At 48.6% G+C, this 17,283-nt stretch overlaps 1 protein-coding gene across 2 annotated transcripts; it reads left to right on the plus strand.

The window, feature by feature from the left end:
* The first annotated feature begins 1,636 nt into the window (after positions 1-1,636).
* On the plus strand, positions 1,637-15,871 carry F2 (coagulation factor II, thrombin). 2 transcript variants are annotated; one of them, XM_087821854.1, is made up of 14 exons: positions 1,637-1,715; positions 2,095-2,258; positions 2,908-2,932; positions 3,142-3,192; positions 4,554-4,659; positions 4,760-4,907; positions 6,094-6,397; positions 6,687-6,815; positions 6,926-7,052; positions 7,563-7,730; positions 8,226-8,399; positions 8,631-8,812; positions 15,410-15,480; positions 15,635-15,871. In XM_087821854.1, the coding sequence occupies exons 1-14, from the start codon at positions 1,637-1,639 to the stop codon at positions 15,776-15,778; spliced, it is 1,872 nt and encodes a 623-aa protein (XP_087677980.1). In that variant the 3' UTR covers positions 15,779-15,871. The 2 variants fall into 2 exon arrangements, with proteins under 2 accessions (XP_087677980.1, XP_016059512.2); XM_016204026.2 differs by having other exon boundaries at positions 4,760-4,896; positions 6,083-6,397.
* Positions 15,872-17,283: the final 1,412 nt, after the last annotated feature.

The raw sequence follows: 17,283 nt of genomic DNA on the forward strand, positions 1-17,283 counted from the left end.
TATGCAGAGCAGGATCAGATCAAAGCCAACAAATTTGAAGGCACCACACCCTGGCTGGATAGCTCAGTTGGTTAGAGCTTTGTCCTGATATGCCAGAGTTGCAGGTTCACTTCCCTGTCAGGGCATATATAAGAATCAACCAATGAATGCATAAATAAGTGGAACAACAAATCGATGTTTCTCTCTCTCCTCTCTTAAAAAAAAATTTTTAAAAAAATCAAGTTTGAAGGCACCTGGTTTGTGGTTTGGGAGCCTCTGATCTGCCAACACTCATGACTAAAGTGAGAATGGGCATTAGCAAGCATTGTTCAAGCTCTTGTTACAGATGAGAAAATGGAGGCCCAGGGAAAGCTACTTGCCAAGGCATCAGACCAGTCAGCGGCAGACCCAGAGCAGGGCCCAGGTCTTCTGACTCCTAATTTAGTGCTCTTCTAGCTAAAATAAAATACAGTGACTGTTCTTGGAAGACCAGTCACTGGAATATCTTTTTAATTGAGAAAATGTTTTCCTCCTGCTTTCAAAATAATTTTTGTTCATCACGATGTCAAAAGTTTCTTATTCCCCACATGCACCAGGCCCCTCCCTGTCATCTTCCCAGACAGTACATGACTGCAGTGCAGACCCTGACCGGCCAGGCCCAAAGGAGGGCAACGCAAGAACCTGTGCTCCCTGTGCTTCTGCTCTTTGTCCCTTTGTCCTAATTAGACCCAGGACTAATATTTACCTTGCATTCTACAAACAGGAAATGGGGGAGGGAGGGGAGTAGGGCTGGGCAAGGGGCTGTGTAGAACTAGCAGGTGCTGTAGTCTGGCCTAGAGCCAACAGACAGGTAAGGGGGACATGGGGGAGGGAGGGGCCCTGCCCTGGAGACCTGGGGATTTGAACTGGCCCCTGTTCCCAACCGGGCAGCCGGTTCTGGGAGATGGGAGGAAATAGAGCAGAGGCCCAAGAGGCCCTGGCCCTGGCTCCACCTTCCAAGCAACCACTATACACAAACACCTCCACAGTCTCCCAGATGGGCAGGAGAGGAAATCAGTGGCTGAGAGGCTGGGGCAAATGTTGGCCGTTCCTGCCCCCAGTGTGTCCTGGGGCAAGGCAGGCAGCACTCATCTAACACCACCCTGTCTCTTTTCTTATATCTGTGTATCATGCTCACACAAAACTTCCCATTGGTTTATATCCATATATCTACTGATTATTAAGCACTTACTATATTTCATGGGATTTAAGTTTATAATCTCTTTTACTCCTCACATCAAAATACTATTCCCATTGTAAAAATGAGGAAACTGAGGTACACAGAGATTATAGCACCCATCACCATGTGTTAGGATTGGAAGGGGCCTTGGGAAGACCTTGTGACCCTGCTGGCCCAAGTTGGCCCATGTCTCAGGGGAGGAGGGGCTGGATGACGGTGGTTACACTGGTCTTTCCTTTGTGCCTTCCTCCCAGACCATCCATCCCTGGTCTCTGGAGGACCTGACCTCTCAGATGGTGGGGTGGACTATCTATATTCACTTGTCCTCAGGGCCCTGACCTGCTTGACCTCTTCCTCTCAGCTGATTTCTTCATGTTAGTTTAACATTAACCCGGAGGGGTCAGGACAAGCCCTGAGAGTCCCAGGAGTCGACACAGCATGGCGCACATCCGAGGGCCGTGGCTACCTGGTTGCCTGGTTTTGGTTGCCCTGTTTAGCCTTGTGCACAGCCAGCATGGTAAGGAGGGCTTGGAAGCTGGGACAGGCTGGTGGGCTGGGAGATGGGCCCATGGGCGGAGGTCCCCTTCTTGACAGAGAACACAGAGCCTGCCTCCAGGTGGGCCTCGGCCCACGGTATCCAGCCTGGGGAAGGAGTCTGATGCTCAGGGCTAGATGGATGGTGACTGCTTCTCTCTTGCAACATGGGGAGCGGGCTGGGGTGACCAGTGAAAGGAGGGAGCTAGTGGGTTACTGTTAGCAGCCTTTTGGATCCTGCTGCCACCCCAGACATCCCCTTTTGGAAGCCAACAGGGCAAGCCAGGCTTGCTTCCTGCCCCCATGATGGCCAAGACAGCCGGGCTTCCTCAGGCCACTGTCCCACGCCCCTCCTACTGCAGTGTTCCTGGCCCCTCAGCAAGCACTATCGCTGCTCCAGCGCACCCGACGTGCCAACAGTGGCATCCTGGAGGAGCTGCGCCAGGGCAACCTGGAGCGAGAGTGCCTGGAGGAGCTGTGCAACTACGAGGAGGCCTACGAGGCCTTGGAGTCCACCACTGCCACGGTGAGGGCTGGGGTCCCTCCAGGTGGGCCAGCTCTAGGACCACAATGAGGGGAGCAAGGATATCACAGCTCTTTGCTGATAGCTTAATTTCATCTCTGGGCCCCATTTCACTGGCCTGCCAAGATGAGAAACCTCACTGTTCTTGGAGGTCCCAATGCCAGGTCCCAGGTCCCAGGGCCCAGTGAGGCTCTGGGACATCAGGGGCCTCTCAGTTTTCAGACATATGACTCTGTTGGGATATCTGGAGTCCCTGGCCCCCCAGCTTTGGTTTTTCTGCTAACTCTGTGCCACCCTTGGGGTGTGGGACTCTGGTGAGGCTGGGAGCCCTTGCAGCCTTTTCCTTCCTTGGGGCTCTGTCTGGGCCCCACTGCCAGGGCCCTACGCCCCTTCTCCTCCAGGGCAATCCCTATCAGTCTTCACTGGGGGTGGGGGAGCTCCCCTATCCTCAAATACCCTTCTCCTCAGTGGGCTTGGGCTTTTGGAAACAAGAGTAGGGAACTCTGCCACAGACCTCCGGGAGCCTGACCCCATGTGACCAGGGTAAAGGGAAAAGGAAAGTATAAGAAGACATAACATTTACTAACAAAATAAAACAAAACAAAACAGGGTGGGTCCTGCCACAGCCTCACTCTCAGCCCTTGTTTTTCAGGATGCGTTCTGGGTCAAGTACACAGGTGAGCAGTGGGCAAGGTCTGCTTCAGGAAGGGGGTGCTGGGGACCCAGTTAGAGAATCTGGTCCATCAGTCCACCATCCCCCACCCATGCCTCTTTCCTTCCATCCCATCACCTGTCCACCTTTCTGTTTCTGAATGTTGTCCCGCCCTTTCCATGAGCCCATCCTGTCCCTACCCTAATCCAAAAGGTGTTTCTGGGTCTTTTCCAGCTTGTGACTCGGTGAAGAAATCTCGAGAAAAGCTCGTTGAATGTCTGGATGGTGAGGAACTGACATGGGGGTGGCGGGACAGGATAAGAGGGGGACAGCCTGGGAGAAGAGCAGAGTAGGGGTGGACTAGGAGGTGGCCCAGCGGTGGCAGCCCCTAGCATCTGATGCTGCCTTTCCATTCCTGCCATCAAGGGTGTATCTTTGCACCTGGCTCTGTGCCTGGCAGCCAATAAGATGATTAATGTTGGAGGAACAAATGAATGAATGGATAATGAATTAATGTTTAAGGCCTCACTCTCATCGGGGCTCCTGTCCATGTCCATCTTCCCCATGTCCCCAGGGCAGAGCTCCGATGATGTCACATTCATTCTCCAAAACCTTGAGAGGCTCCCCATTGCTTCCACAATAAAACACCGCTTCTTAGCCTGGCGAACTTTGCAGGTTCTAGCCTTCACCTCCCCTTCCAGCCTTACCTCCCATTGCACCAACCATGAACCCAGACCTCCAGCTGCACCTCTTGAAACATGCCAAGATGATTCAACTTCCTAGCCTTTGCTTGCGTTGACGTCTTTCCCTGGAGCAGTCATTACAACCTGCTGAAAACCTCCTATCCTTTAAATGCCACCACCTTGCTGAGCCTTTCGAATACACTGTTAGTGTGACAATAGGCCCCATAACATGGAACTCTTTAATTACTGGTCATACCTTCATTTGTTAAATAACTTATCGACCAGACATTTCACTAAGCCCCTGCTATGTGCCAGGTACTATGTCAAGTGATGGGGGTTTTAAGAGAAACAAGGAGCTCCCAATTTCATAGGAAAACAAAAACACAAAACACCAAAGGGATTGCTGGAAAAGTTCTGTTCTAGGTGCTGAGAGAAGGGCAGAAGAAGGAGCCTTTAGTTGGCTGACAAAATCAGGGATAGCTCCCTAGAAGTAGAGCTTTACCTGGATCTGTGGGATGCACTGATGAACAAAAAGAGAGTATTCCAAGGCAAAGAAAATGGCGTGTGCAAATGCCCTGAGGCATGAGGAGCTAAAATAGCAGGACAGGTAGACCAGGGCCACATTAGGCCTTGTTCACTTGTTCATCCTGCTGGCCATGAGGAGCCACTGAATATAAGCTCCATGAGGGCAGGGACCTGCCTTGATTGGGACTGTATTATGCATCACTGTGTCCTTAGTACCTGGCACAGTGCCTGTCAGAGGGTTGTCCCATGGTGGGCACTCAGTAAATATTTGGTGACTACTGTTAAATGGATTGGAGAACTGCTGAGTGCAGAAGAGGTACCGAGTAAATTCAGGTTGTAAGCCAGAAGAAGCTTGGACGGGGTGGGTAGCCAGAGCTTTGTTAAGTGAGAGGGGAAGCAAATCCTCAGGGTAAGAAAACTGGGCTGGGGTCTCTGCAGGTAACTGTGCCGAAGATCTGGGCATGAACTACCGAGGGAATGTGAGCTTCACCCGGTCTGGCATCGAGTGCCAGCTATGGAGGAGTCGCTACCCACATAAGCCTGAGTGAGTGATGGGCAGGCCTGTCTGCCAGCAGGCTGAGAATGGGGAGCAAGACAGGGGAACGGGGGGACACAGCCTCTTGCTGAGCAATTTCCTTTTCTAGAATCAACTCCACCACCCACCCTGAGGCAGACCTGCAGGAGAATTTCTGCCGCAACCCAGATGGCAGCACCACCGGGCCCTGGTGCTACACTTCGGACCCCACCGTACGGAGGGAGGAGTGCAGCATCCCTGTCTGTGGTGAGCTTGGGGTGATAAGGTGGCCCATGGCCAAGGCCAAGGGTCTCCATGGGGCCTGGCAGCCTGGGACAGGAACCAAGATCTTGACTCTCTCCAAGCAGGGGTTAGTCATTTACAACATATTTGGGCCTGTTGGTCAGGGAAGTCGGGAGAGCAGAGAGAGTTGGCTTCCAGCCTCCTTCTCCCTCCCATCTTCACTTCCTTATGACCCAGGCTGTGGCTCATTCCAGATGCACCTTCCTCCTTGCTCGAGGCACTCTCCCCTTCAGGAAGCCCTCCCTAACCACTTCAGTCCACGCACCCTTTTCTGAGCATCACAGAGCAAGCCTCGTACAGTCCAGCCCTGCATGATTCTGTTGTTATTGTTTCCTGTGATGCATCAGTTAGCTATGGCCACAATAATGCTGCAAATCCCACAATATCACAACCACAAAAGCTCTTGGGCATAACCAACAAGAATTTCTTTCTTATGGGTCAGCTGGGGTGGCACTGCTCACGCATTTGTGGGGTCCATGATGTCACCTGGCCTCAGCTGGTGGCTTTGCTTCAGATGAAGGGTCCAGCTGAGCTTGGCTCCTTGTGTGGGTTGGGTCCAGGTCTGCCCCACACATACTTTGTTCTGGCGCTAAGGCTGAAAGGCACCATCTTCTGGTGGTGATGGCAGAAGCACAAAACTGTAGGCAGAAATACACAGCGTGTCTTCAGGCCTAGGCTTAGAACTGGCACAGTCAGGTCTGCCCACGTTCCCTCGGCCAGGGCAATCGCAGGGTCAAGGTTAGGAGGTGGAGACGGCTTGCCGAAGCTGCCCTGCTGCCCTGTGTAGACATCCTTAGTCATCCGGGCTACATTTCCCGTGTGCCCCTATGAAAACCCAGAATCCTTCTTGAAGAGCTTCAGGCAGTCACTACCGACAGATTACAGGTGGCCCTGTAATAGTTACAGAGGTGAAACCTGGTCACTATCTCCGGCTTGTGATATACCAGACACGAGGTTTACTGTGTTTAAATCTCTGTCAACCACCCTGCAAGAACAGCACTAGTACCCCTTTCTAGGCAAGCAAACTGAAGCTCAGAGAGCCGGTTACCTGGGTCGTGCAGGAAGGAGGCTGCAAGGCAGGGACCCAGACCCCGACTGCCTGGCTCCGCGGGGTCCCACCCACTCTGGTCCCCGCCTCCTCACCCCCCAGGCAAAAGGGAGGTCACTGCAGAGCTGACCCCACGCACCAGGATCTCCACGGGGAACCCGTTGCCTTCGTCGGACCAGTGTGTTCCCGATCGTGGCCGGCATTACAACGGTCGCCTGGCGGTGACCGTGAGCGGGTCCCCCTGCCTGGCCTGGGCCAGCGAGCAGGTCAAGGCCCTGACCAAGGACCGGGGCTTCACTCCGCCGGTGCCGCTGGAGGAGAACTTCTGTCGAAACCCAGACGGCGACGAGGAGGGCGCGTGGTGCTACGTGGGCGGGAAGCCTGGCGACCTGGAGTACTGCGACCTGAACTACTGCGGTGAGGGCGCGCGGGGCCGCGGCCGGGCGGGCGGCAGGGCCCGGGGCGCGCGGGGGCGCCCTCCCGAGGCGAGGGCACCGCGTCCCCCGCCCCGCGGAAAGGGGTTTAGCCCCATTTCACAGCCGAGTGCGCTGCGGCCGCGGAGGTGAAGTTGCCTAGTAACGCAGGTGCGCTCGGGCTCCGACCGCAACCGACTGTCTCTGAGGCCGCCCGGCGCCCGGGGGCGCTAAGGGGTGGGTGAGGCGCGGCCCGGCCCGTCCCGTCCCAGCAGGTGCCTGGGTCCCTGCAGAGGAGCCGGTGGACGACGTGGCGGTCGACGGGCTGGACCAGGACCAGGACAATGACATGCAGGGGCGCACCACCGTGGAGGAGTTCCAGCTCTTCTTCGACGAGAAGACCTTCGGCGCGGGGGAGGCAGGTGCGGCCGCGCGCGGGGGCGGGGCGGGGGGGGCGCCGGGCGGGGGGCGGCCGCGCGCGGGGGGCGGGGCGGGGGCTGCGCTGGGCGCTCACGGTCGGCTCGCTCCGCAGACTGCGGGCTGCGGCCCCTGTTTGAGAAGAAGTCGCGGGAAGACAAAACGGAGCAGGAGCTTCTGGAGTCCTACATCGACGGGCGCATCGTGGAGGGCTGGGACGCCGAGATGGGCCTGGCGCCCTGGTGCGTCCCTCACCCCAGCGGCCTTCACTGGGCCGGAGCCCCCCGCTCCCAGGCCCCCCCGCCCTGGAAGCCCTCTCCCCTCGCAGGCCTGGGCTCCAGGGGTGAAGGACCCGAACCCAGCGCCCCCGCGGCTCTCACAGCAGCCTTTTGAGACTGGGCTGATTAGTTCTCATAAGCACGAGGCATAGTGGAGGCCCAGGAGTTTAAGTGACGCTGATAATAGACAGCTCTGGGGTCGGCAGAACTGGGTTCAAGTCCAGGGCAGCACCTGACCCCAGAGCTGGGCTAAGCCGCACAGCTCCTGACTGGAGGAAGCTGGGGAGGGGTGCACCACAGGGGGAGCCCCTCGCTGTCACCTGGATGCCCCTAATCCCCAAATGTGGGCAGGTCAAGCTGGGGTCTGGGCACAGCAGGCAGTTCTGTCCAGTTCTTAAAAATGGGACTTTCTACTTCTAGGGCCCAGTGGAGGGGCAGCTCCCCAGCTCTAATGCTTCTCCTTCTCCCTCCCAGGCAGGTGATGCTTTTTCGGAAGAGTCCCCAGGAGCTGCTGTGCGGAGGCAGCCTCATCAGTGACCGCTGGGTCCTCACTGCTGCCCACTGTCTCCTGTACCCACCTTGGGACAAGAACTTCACTGAGAACGACCTTCTGGTGCGCATTGGCAAGCATTCCCGCACCAGGTACAGGACTGGGGGCCCAGGGGTCTCAGCTCCAGCCTGACGTGGTGGGGGCTCTGGTGCTCTGAGGCACGTGGCACACATCTGTCCATCTCCCACAGTGGAAAACCCAGCAGTCTCTGCCACAGAGTCCTTTTGGCCACATCAACCTAGGCTTGGAGCTGGGGTCAGAGAAACAAAGAGCAAAATCCTGGCCTGTCCCTCCTTCCCGCCAGACACCAGGACATGGCCGGGGTGTGACTTCGGAAAAGAGGCTCTTTGGACCAGAGCCTACAGCCTATGTCTCTCTTCCACCTGTCTAGGCTGTTTGACAACAAAGCCCAGTGTAGCTACAGGCCAGGAAGAAGCTGCCTGGGAGCTGCCAAATGCCACCTCGCTAATGGCCCGCTGGTCCCTGACTCTCAGACCTTGAGGGCAGGCAGTTTCCTTCCTCAGGGAACCGCTGCCTTTCACTGAGTGGCTCATGGCCTCTCCGATTCTCTGTTGGGGTCTGCGCAGGTATGAGCGAGGCATGGAAAAGATCTCCATGCTGGAAAAGATCTACATCCATCCCAGGTACAACTGGAGGGATCTCCTGGACCGTGACATCGCCCTGCTGAAGCTCAAGAGGCCCATTACCTTCAGCAACTACATCCACCCCGTGTGCCTGCCCGACAAGAAGACGGCAGTCAGGTGGGGCAGCCAGGGCGTGGTTAGCTGAGGAGTCTGGGCCGCTGCGGGGCTTGATGAACCCCGGTAGGCCTTGCAGAAGGTCCTTCCCTTTTCCAGGCCTCAATTTCTTGGAACAAACCCAAAAGTTCTTTCTGCACAGGTGTTTGAGATTCAGGTCTCCAAGGGATGGCATTGGGGCCAGAGGCTCCTGGCGGGGCCGGTTCTCACCGGGTCCATCTCCCTTCCTCAAAGTTTGCTCCAGGATGGACACAAAGGGCGGGTGACCGGCTGGGGCAACCTGAAGGAGACGTGGACAGCCAGTACCGCAGAGGTGCAGCCCAGCGTCCTGCAGGTGGTGAATGTGCCCATCGTGGAGCGTCCGGTCTGCAAGGCCTCCACCCGCATCCGCATCACTGACAACATGTTCTGTGCTGGCAAGTCCCCCGGGTGTGGCTCAGCAGGAGGGGCAGTGGGGCCTTGGGGTTGGGGGAATGGAGACATGTTAGGAGCACAGACCTGTTCAAGTCCTCGCACCAGTCACAAGCCATATGACTGGGAAAAGTGTAACCTCTTGCATGCTCAGTTTCTTCCTCTATAAAATGGAGATAAAAGCCTCTGTTCCAGAAGGTTGTGCGAGGGTTCGATGACGTAGTGTATGCAAAGTGTTAGGCGTGGAGCTGGTCACTGGTTAAGTTGTCAGTATATGTGAGCCCAGATAGCAGTAGCAAGAGGCCTTGGGGGGCAGGGGAAAGCCACTTATTTTTTCAGTCATTCAACAGATATTTATTGAGTGCCTGCTATGATCCATGAAGTATTCCAGAGTATATAACAAGGACTCAAACAAACAATGCCTGCATCTTCAGAGAGCTTTCCTAGGAGGAGGGAGTGTCAGTAAACAGATCTAGAATAGCAATCCCTGGTAGAAAGACAAATTAAGCAGAGTAAAGTAAGGGGGAGAGACATGGGGACAAGGGCGAAGGCTAGAGAAGGCCCCTCTGAGGTAATATTTGGGCAGAGACCAGAAGAAGTGGAGTGAGTCATCGAGGGGAAGTGTACTGCAGGCAGAGGGGAGACAGCAGGTGCAAAGGCCCTGAGGTAGAAACATGCTTGGTGTGTCTGAGGACGAACAGGGAGGCCTGAGTGGCTGGACTTCAGTAAACATAGGAAGAACAGCAGTAGATGAGGGGAGAGAGGTGGGCAGGCAGAGATGGGCACTTCCATAGGGGCCTGGGAGGATTTCATCTTTTATTGAGATAAGAAGTGATTGGAGGGTTTGGGGCAGGTGAGTAAATGGTCTAACTTAATTTTAAAAAATTTTAAATTTTAGTGTAATTTCAGACTCACAGAAAAGTTGCAAAAATAATACAAAGAATTCCTGTATACCATCATTGAAATTCTGCCACCCCCACTTTGTACACACACACACAAACATACACACACACAGTTTGAAAGGAAATTGTACATATGGTGATTTTTTTACCCATCTAATTGAGTATTTCCAAAAAACAAGAATGTTCTCTTACATAACCACAGTATAATTACTAAACCAGAAAATTATGATGACAGTACCGTTATCTAATCTGTAGACATTGTTCAAGTGTTTTCTAATGTCCTACTTGCTAATGTCTTTTATAACAAAAAACAAAAAATGCTTTCAACTGGGATCTAACCTAGGATTATTCACTGTATTTAGTTGTGAATCTTTGTCTTCCATGACCTTGACATATCTGATGAGCACAGGCCAGTGAATCTATAGACTGGCCCTCCACTGGGTTTGTCTCAGGTTTCCTCATGACCAGATTCAGGCTAAGTGATGCTGAACCCTCACTGTGTCCTGTTAGCTGCCATGTAATGTCTTTATGTCTCATAACCATTGAGATGAACTCTGACCTCTTGGTTAAGGTGGTGTCTGCCTCTTCCAGGTTTCTCACTGTAAAGTTCTGTTTTTCTCTTTGTGATTAATAAATATCTTGTGGGGAGAAACTTTGATACTGTCTGTCCTGCTTCTCACCCCATTGTTCTCCCAACTATGGTAGCGGCCAAATGGTGCTTTTCTGATTGTCATTTCTGCATTTATTAGTTTTTATGGTAGGGAAGACCTTTTCTTTCATTCCATTAGTGTGGATTCATGGGGCCTTTCTTTATTTTAAGGGTTATAACTTGTTACTGTTATTATTTATTTTGATGTTCAAAGTCTCTGCAACCTGGCTCCTGTGACTTTTGGAGAGGTCCCTGTCTTGCTCTGAGTAGTTTCTTACTCGTGGCACAGCAAGATGTTCCTGGTTCATCCTACTTTCCTTATAGCAGAGAATGGTATTTAGAAACCAATATCTGGGTGGTAGGTGTGCACATTGCTACAGAGGTCACTGTGTCCAGGTCCTCTCAGCAGGAAGCACTAGAATGTGTATTATGAACATACTAACGTCTATATCTACTGTCCTTTCTATCTATCTGTTTGTCAGCCTAAACTGTGAGTTCAGACTGAAGCCTCTCCTTGCAACCCAACAGGATGAATTTTAGCTTCTTCCTTTCCACATTTATAACTTTGTTGACAGTGAGAAACCTGACACTCATTTTCCATATTATCTTTACTTATTTGATCAATACTAGAATATACAGTTTCAGAATTAATTCATCCGTAGCTGTGAAAAACAATCCTACTAACTAGAGTTCAGCACTTCTTCAGTTGTTTCTGTCCTTAGCCTGAGGATATATCATTGAAATCCTGTGTCCGAGAGTAACTTGGATTAGTTCTTGCTCGCACCACCCCAACCTCTGTGTTATTATTTAAAATACAATTAAGGCTCAATTGTTTCTGATTGTATTTCATTTGGGAGCCCTCCTCCCATCTTTGTTGTTTTTATTTGTGTACTTCTGGAATATTAACATGCTTATAAAACTCAGACATTTTGAAACAGGTACTCAGAGAACTGACACTCCCCTTTCCCTCCTATCCTGTTCCCACCCCCATTCTTTCCACCCCATTTCCATCCAGGCCCTATAATTAACCAGTCTCAGTAGCTTATAGTTTATTCTTCCAGTGTTTCTTTTTGCACAAATGAGCAGATATATGTATATTTTCTTATTTCCTTTTTCTTACACACAGGGCAGCATACTATAGATATTCTCCTGTACTTTGCTTTTTTTCAGTTTATGTTGCCTGGCAATTCATTCCATATTGGTTATAGTTTTTCCTTATTAAAAAAAAATTTTTTAATAGCCACATTATATTGCATTATGTGGATATATCCATAGTTTATTCAATTATTTCTTGCATTTAGATTGTTTCCAACTGCACGTTTTCATATGCTTAATTACCATTTTTATACCATTTTTGGGGGAATTGTCTGTTCATTTCTTTTGCCTACTTTTGTCCCTTTCCCAGCTATTTTTAAGAGTTCTTTACCTATTAGTGATATTAGGCCTTTATTTGTGATACATGTTGCAAGTATTTCCCTGCACTGTTAGTTTTTTTTTTTAAATCCTCAACGGAGGATATGTTTATCGATTTTTAGAGGGATGAAGGGAAGAGAGAGACAGAGAAACATCGATCAATTGCGTCTTGTACATGCCCGAACTGGGGATCGAATCTGCAACCTAGGTGTGTACCCACCAGGAATCAAACTCGCAACCTTTTGGTGTAGGGGACGATCCTCCAACCGAGCCACCCGGCCAGGGCCCACTTTGTTAGTTTAACCTTTATAATTTTTTTGCCACTCAAAAATTTTTATGTAGTAAAATTTATTGAGTTAGAAAAAACCTTCTTTATGCTCAGGTCATAGAGAAATGCACGTGTTCTTCCAGTACTTGGTTTCGTTTTTCTGCACTTAGATCTCTGAGTCGTATGGACTTTATGTCTGTGTATGATGCAAGGTATGGATCGAACTCATCTGTTTCCAAATGGTTCACCAGCTGTCCGCACCGTTTACTAAAAATTCTATCTTTGAAATCACCTCTGTCACATACTAGATTTCTAGGTGCTTAAGTCTCTTTCTATCCTAAGACATTCAATTTAGAATAGAAACAGACTCCTGGTCTATTGTTCATTATGTTAAAGCACTGTTTTGTTTTAATTATAGAGGCTTTAGAGTATGTTTTAACATCTGGTAGGGCTTGTTCTCTCAGTTTATCTTTTCCAGAGTTTTCCTGGAAATTCTTGCGTATTTGTTTTTCCATGTGAACTTTGGTATCAGCTTGTCTAGCTCCATTAAAAAGTTTGTCAGTGTTTTTATTGGGATTATGTTAAGTTTATAAATTAATTTAGGGAGAACTGACATCTTTTTACTGTTGAGTTATTTTATCCAAGGACAAAAAATGTCTCCCCATTTGTCCAGGTCTATATTGTGCCTTTCTATAGTGATGCAATGTATTATGACTTTTCTCCTTGGCACCTTATTTTATATATTTGTGGGGTTTTTCTCTTAATTTTCTTGAGTAAATTAGCTAGTGGTTGCAGAAATAAACAAAAGATACCTAGGAATTTGACTTATTAGGCTTATTGTTTTTCAGTTCTGTACCTCATTAATTTTTGCTTTTACCTTTTCAAAATTTTTTTATGCTTTTTTTGGGGGGTTTACTTTGTTCTCTGTCTAGCTTTTTGAGCTGACAATTTGGTTAATTTACTTTTGATCTTTAATTTTTATTGAGTAGGACTGTGCGTTTTTCTTCTTTATAGAAAACACTGTCGTGTTTTTAGTTTTTAGAAATTCTGTAATTTCAGCGTGTGTTTCCCTTTCACCTAAGAGGTGTTTAATAGGTGGTTTTTAAATTTCAGGTGGGAGGGGCCTTTTGTATTTTGACTTTGTTAATAATTATTTTGACTTTTGCTGCATTACAGTCTGAGAGTATTGTTTGTAATATTTCTACTTTATGGAACTGAATTTTTTTTTCTGAGACAGCTGTTGGATTAATCCCTGTGAATGCTACACGTGCTTGAGGTGTGTCGGTTAATGTATATTCATAAATGTACCTTATTGCTTGTTATTAGATCATTTATATCATTTTCAGTTCATTTGATCCGTCTTGTACTGAGTTTGGTGTGTTAAATTCTATTATAAAAGTATTTGCCTGTCTCCTTGCGTTGCTTATAGTTTTTTTACTTTATAAATGTGGTTGCTGTGTTATTTGGTGCTGATATTCATAACTATTATTTATTCATTGTAAATTGTGGCTTTTAGCTTTAAATGCATCCTTCTTTATTTTCAATTTTAGGACTACTACCCGTTCTCTTTTTGTTTCCACTGGCCTGATATACCTTTGCCCATCTCTTTAATTTTAGCTTTTATGAATCACTTTGTTATATGTAGCATAGCTGAGTCTTGCTTTGTGAGTCAAATTAAAACCTTTTTTTTCGTAATGAGTTAAGCCCCTTCATATATGTTGATATGATTGAATTAGTATTAAGTCATTATTTTGTAATATTTACATGTATTATGTTTCATTTGCTGTGTTTTTTCCTATGTGATCTTTTAAGAAAATCTGTTTAGGAAGGTTTGCATCTTTGTTCCATTTTCTTTGGACTTACACCTTTTTTGAAATGCCCTTTAGTTCCTTTTCTTATATAACCTTTTAATTGTAACTCCCACCCATTGGCATCTGTCAGTTTCCTCCCCTCCCCTCCCCTCCCCTCCCCTCCCCTCCCCTCCCCTCCCCTCCCCTCCCCTCCCCTCCCCTCCCCTCCCCTCCCCTCCCCTCCCCTCCCATTTTGAGCTACACTTTTTCCTACTTGTCAGAACATCGGTCCTTTCGCTGAATCATTCATCTCCTGGTTGAATGAAGCTCATCTGTTAGTAGATTCAAGAAGGGCTTTGAGTGTAGAACTTCCTGAGTTCTTACAGAACTGTTTTTCTGTAGCCTTGACGCCTGACAGTCAGCTTGGTAGCATATGAAATATGTGGTTTATATTTCTTCAATTTTTTGAAAATATGGCTTTATTGTTGCTTGCTTTGTATGTGGTTTTTGAAAAGTCTGATGTCAGTGTGATCTTTTGGACCTGGTAAGGCATCTGGTCCTTTTGCTCGGAGGTCTGGAGGGTTTTTCTTCATCTTTGAGGCCTGAGAGTTGGATTAGGGTGTGTCTCAGAGTTGAGTGTTTCAGGTGGGTGTTGCCCCGTGCCGTGAACCTTTCAATATGTGCATTCAGTCTTCTTTTATTTCTGTGAAGTTTTGCTGGATATTGTAAATATTAGTTTTCTTATTGCTTTGTTCTTGAGGGACTCAATTTCTTCTTTGGTCTAAGTTCCATTTCAACCACATTTTGCTTTGCATTTTTTCTTGTTTTGCCCATTTATTGTTAATTTTTGAATTTCTGAGTCAAGGTGTTTTGTCACATTCCAAAAATTTGCTTGAGGAAATGCAATTCCATTACAGTTTTCTTCTGTTTCATGGGGGAACTTTTTATTAGCCGAGGTGTTTTTCTCATGTTTTGCATCCCTATAGTATCTTCGTATGGACTTATTTACTTTTCATCTATTCATTGCGTAGATTTGGGGCTCACAAGGGTTGTACATTCCAGGGGGGTGTAGATTTCAGTCGCACTCATGTTCTCTCTTTTCCTCATCACCTGAGTTTAGCATTAGGTGCAGTTAGATACACTAGGGTTGATCTGAAGTTTGGGTGTTCTCTGTATTGTAGTTACACTGAAGGTGTGTTTTTTGTGTAACTTCTGTTGCTGTTCCTGTTGTTCTGCATTGTTTGTGGAGGATATGTGGGGAGGTTTGCATAAAGGCAGCCACCATTGTCCTCAGCTACCTGTAAGTCTAATATATTTTTAAGTCCTTCTGCCTGTTGGGTGGAAAATTGCAGGTGGGAAAAAGCAGTAGTAGTTCTGGGTAGAGGTACACATGTTGTGACCACGGGTCCAAGTGGTTGGATTTGAGATATTGGGATATATGTTGAGGAGAGAGCTGACAAGAATTGGTGTGGGGGCGAGGAAATGAGAAAGTCAAGGGTCAAATGGACACTCATCTGGTCTGTCTCTAGAAGGGGCTGGAGTATGAGCTATGCTCCTGAGCACTGCTGTTCTCTCTCAAGGTTATAAGCCCGATGAAGGAAAACGAGGGGATTCTTGTGAAGGTGACAGTGGGGGACCCTTTGTCATGAAGGTAAGCTAGCTTCTTTAAAGGCCTGGAGCTGGTGGGTAGCTCTTCTGGTGGGGTGGGTAAGGAGGGACCCCAGTGTTCTGAAATAGTTGCCTGATAGGGTAATGCTGATATTACCTTGGACTTGACTATGGAAAACCTCATGTTTCTTCCTCAGAGCTTCACTAACAACCGCTGGTATCAAATGGGCATCGTCTCGTGGGGTGAAGGCTGTGACAGGGATGGAAAATATGGCTTCTACACACATGTGTTCCGCCTGAAGAAGTGGATAAAGAAGGTCATTGATGGGTCTGAAAGTTAGGGGCCACCCACATTCTAGGCTCCTCACTGTAAGATCATAGAAACCAATCCGGGGAAAGAACTATTTTTGTGGTTTGTTCCTAAAACTCTGGTTCTCAATAAAGTGACTCTATCTACGAGCCTCAGTGCTCCCAGTGCTGTTCATGGGCAGCTCAGGCAGAGTTGGTACCACTACTGGGTAAGGTGAGAGGGAAGACATATTCATAAATGAACCTTTTCACTTACTTACGTCATCTATATCCTTATTTATTTTCAGTGAATTTGATCTGTCTGTACATATTGCTGTTCCTGTAGGGTGCATGTATTACTGAGGGGGAACTAGGCACTATAGCCTCTGGCAGGTACAGCAGTGCCTTTCACCTGGTGTGAAATGCTCATCAGTTGGTAACTGTCTGGAGGCCTCTGTTGAGAAGAGCCATCCCTGAGCTCCCAGGGAAGAGTGAAGCCTGAATGTCTGCACTGGGTACAGGACAGGGGGATGGAGCATGGATGCTACATGGTTACCATGCTTGGTCTAGGGCCTTCAGCTAAGATCTTTAAACTTCATGGTTTAAAGCAGAAAGGGACCTAAGGCAGGTACTTTTACTCCCCCCTCCCCTTTTCCCCCTTCTCATTTTTAATACACCAGGGACCAGAATTAGGATTTTCTTGCCTTCATTCTTTGGCTCTGGTTGACCAGAAAGTAGAGTAAAAACTGGAAATGCAGTGAGCTTGCAGGATCTTTGCAGCCCAGAGCTGTAACCAGAGCAGGGAGAAGGGATTAAGAATACCCCAAACCTGCTTTTTAAACAAGGGTGCACATTCTCACAAGACTGCTTGCCTTGTAACATAGCTGCCAGCATTGTGAACTCTGGACACTGTGGTTTTTCAAATTAGCTGTGCTAATTCCAGACCCAAGCACAGCCATTATATCTAAGTATGTTCTTCTACTATAGCAGTGAACTCCTCCTCCATCTTCCCTTCAGCAAATGCCTGCTCCCACGTACCCATCCTAAGGGGGAGAGGCAAGTTTCATTTCAGGCAGCGCAGGGACCACCTGAAAATCATGACTGAAATCAAGAAAGGATTTCCACCAACCTTCCATTTCTTGAACACCAGTTGAATAAAAGGTAGTCTAGGAAAGTTCCTCTGAACTTGACAATTGGCCAAAAAGTCTCCCATTTGAATCCAGAAACTCTTAGTACTTAAGAGTTTTTCTGACTATGGATGAAGGCCCTGCAGAGTTTATTCCAGAAGTGACTCAGTTCACTGTGTGGTCTTCACTCTGAGTGGGAAGCAACTGTAGTGCAGACTCAGACTCCAACAACAGGGCAGGAAGCTCTTAAGCTCTACCATATCTAGCTTAATGACCTGAATCAAGGTGTGACATGAGGAACAAGGTAGCCCAGCCAATCCCTGGGCACAATCTCACATCATTTGGGCAGTAAAGTGGCAGGAAGCCTACAAGCTCCTTGGAGCCATAGTGATGACGGGAGGGCAGCCATGACCCAACCTCAAAAGAGAGAT

The sequence above is a fragment of the Miniopterus natalensis genome, chromosome 11 (assembly GCF_054644295.1).
Source record: "Miniopterus natalensis isolate mMinNat1 chromosome 11, mMinNat1.hap1, whole genome shotgun sequence".
NCBI lineage: Eukaryota > Metazoa > Chordata > Mammalia > Chiroptera > Miniopteridae > Miniopterus > Miniopterus natalensis.

Excerpts from the sequence above, each read along its gene's own strand:
- F2 (XM_087821854.1), top strand. The coding sequence starts at position 1,637 with ATGGCGCACATCCGAGGGCCGTGGCTACCTGGTTGCCTGGTTTTGGTT. Across the intron at positions 4,660-4,759 it reads CGCTACCCACATAAGCCTGA|AATCAACTCCACCACCCACC; the intron begins GTGAGTGATGGG and ends TTCCTTTTCTAG. Across the intron at positions 7,053-7,562 it reads GAGATGGGCCTGGCGCCCTG|GCAGGTGATGCTTTTTCGGA; the intron begins GTGCGTCCCTCA and ends TCTCCCTCCCAG.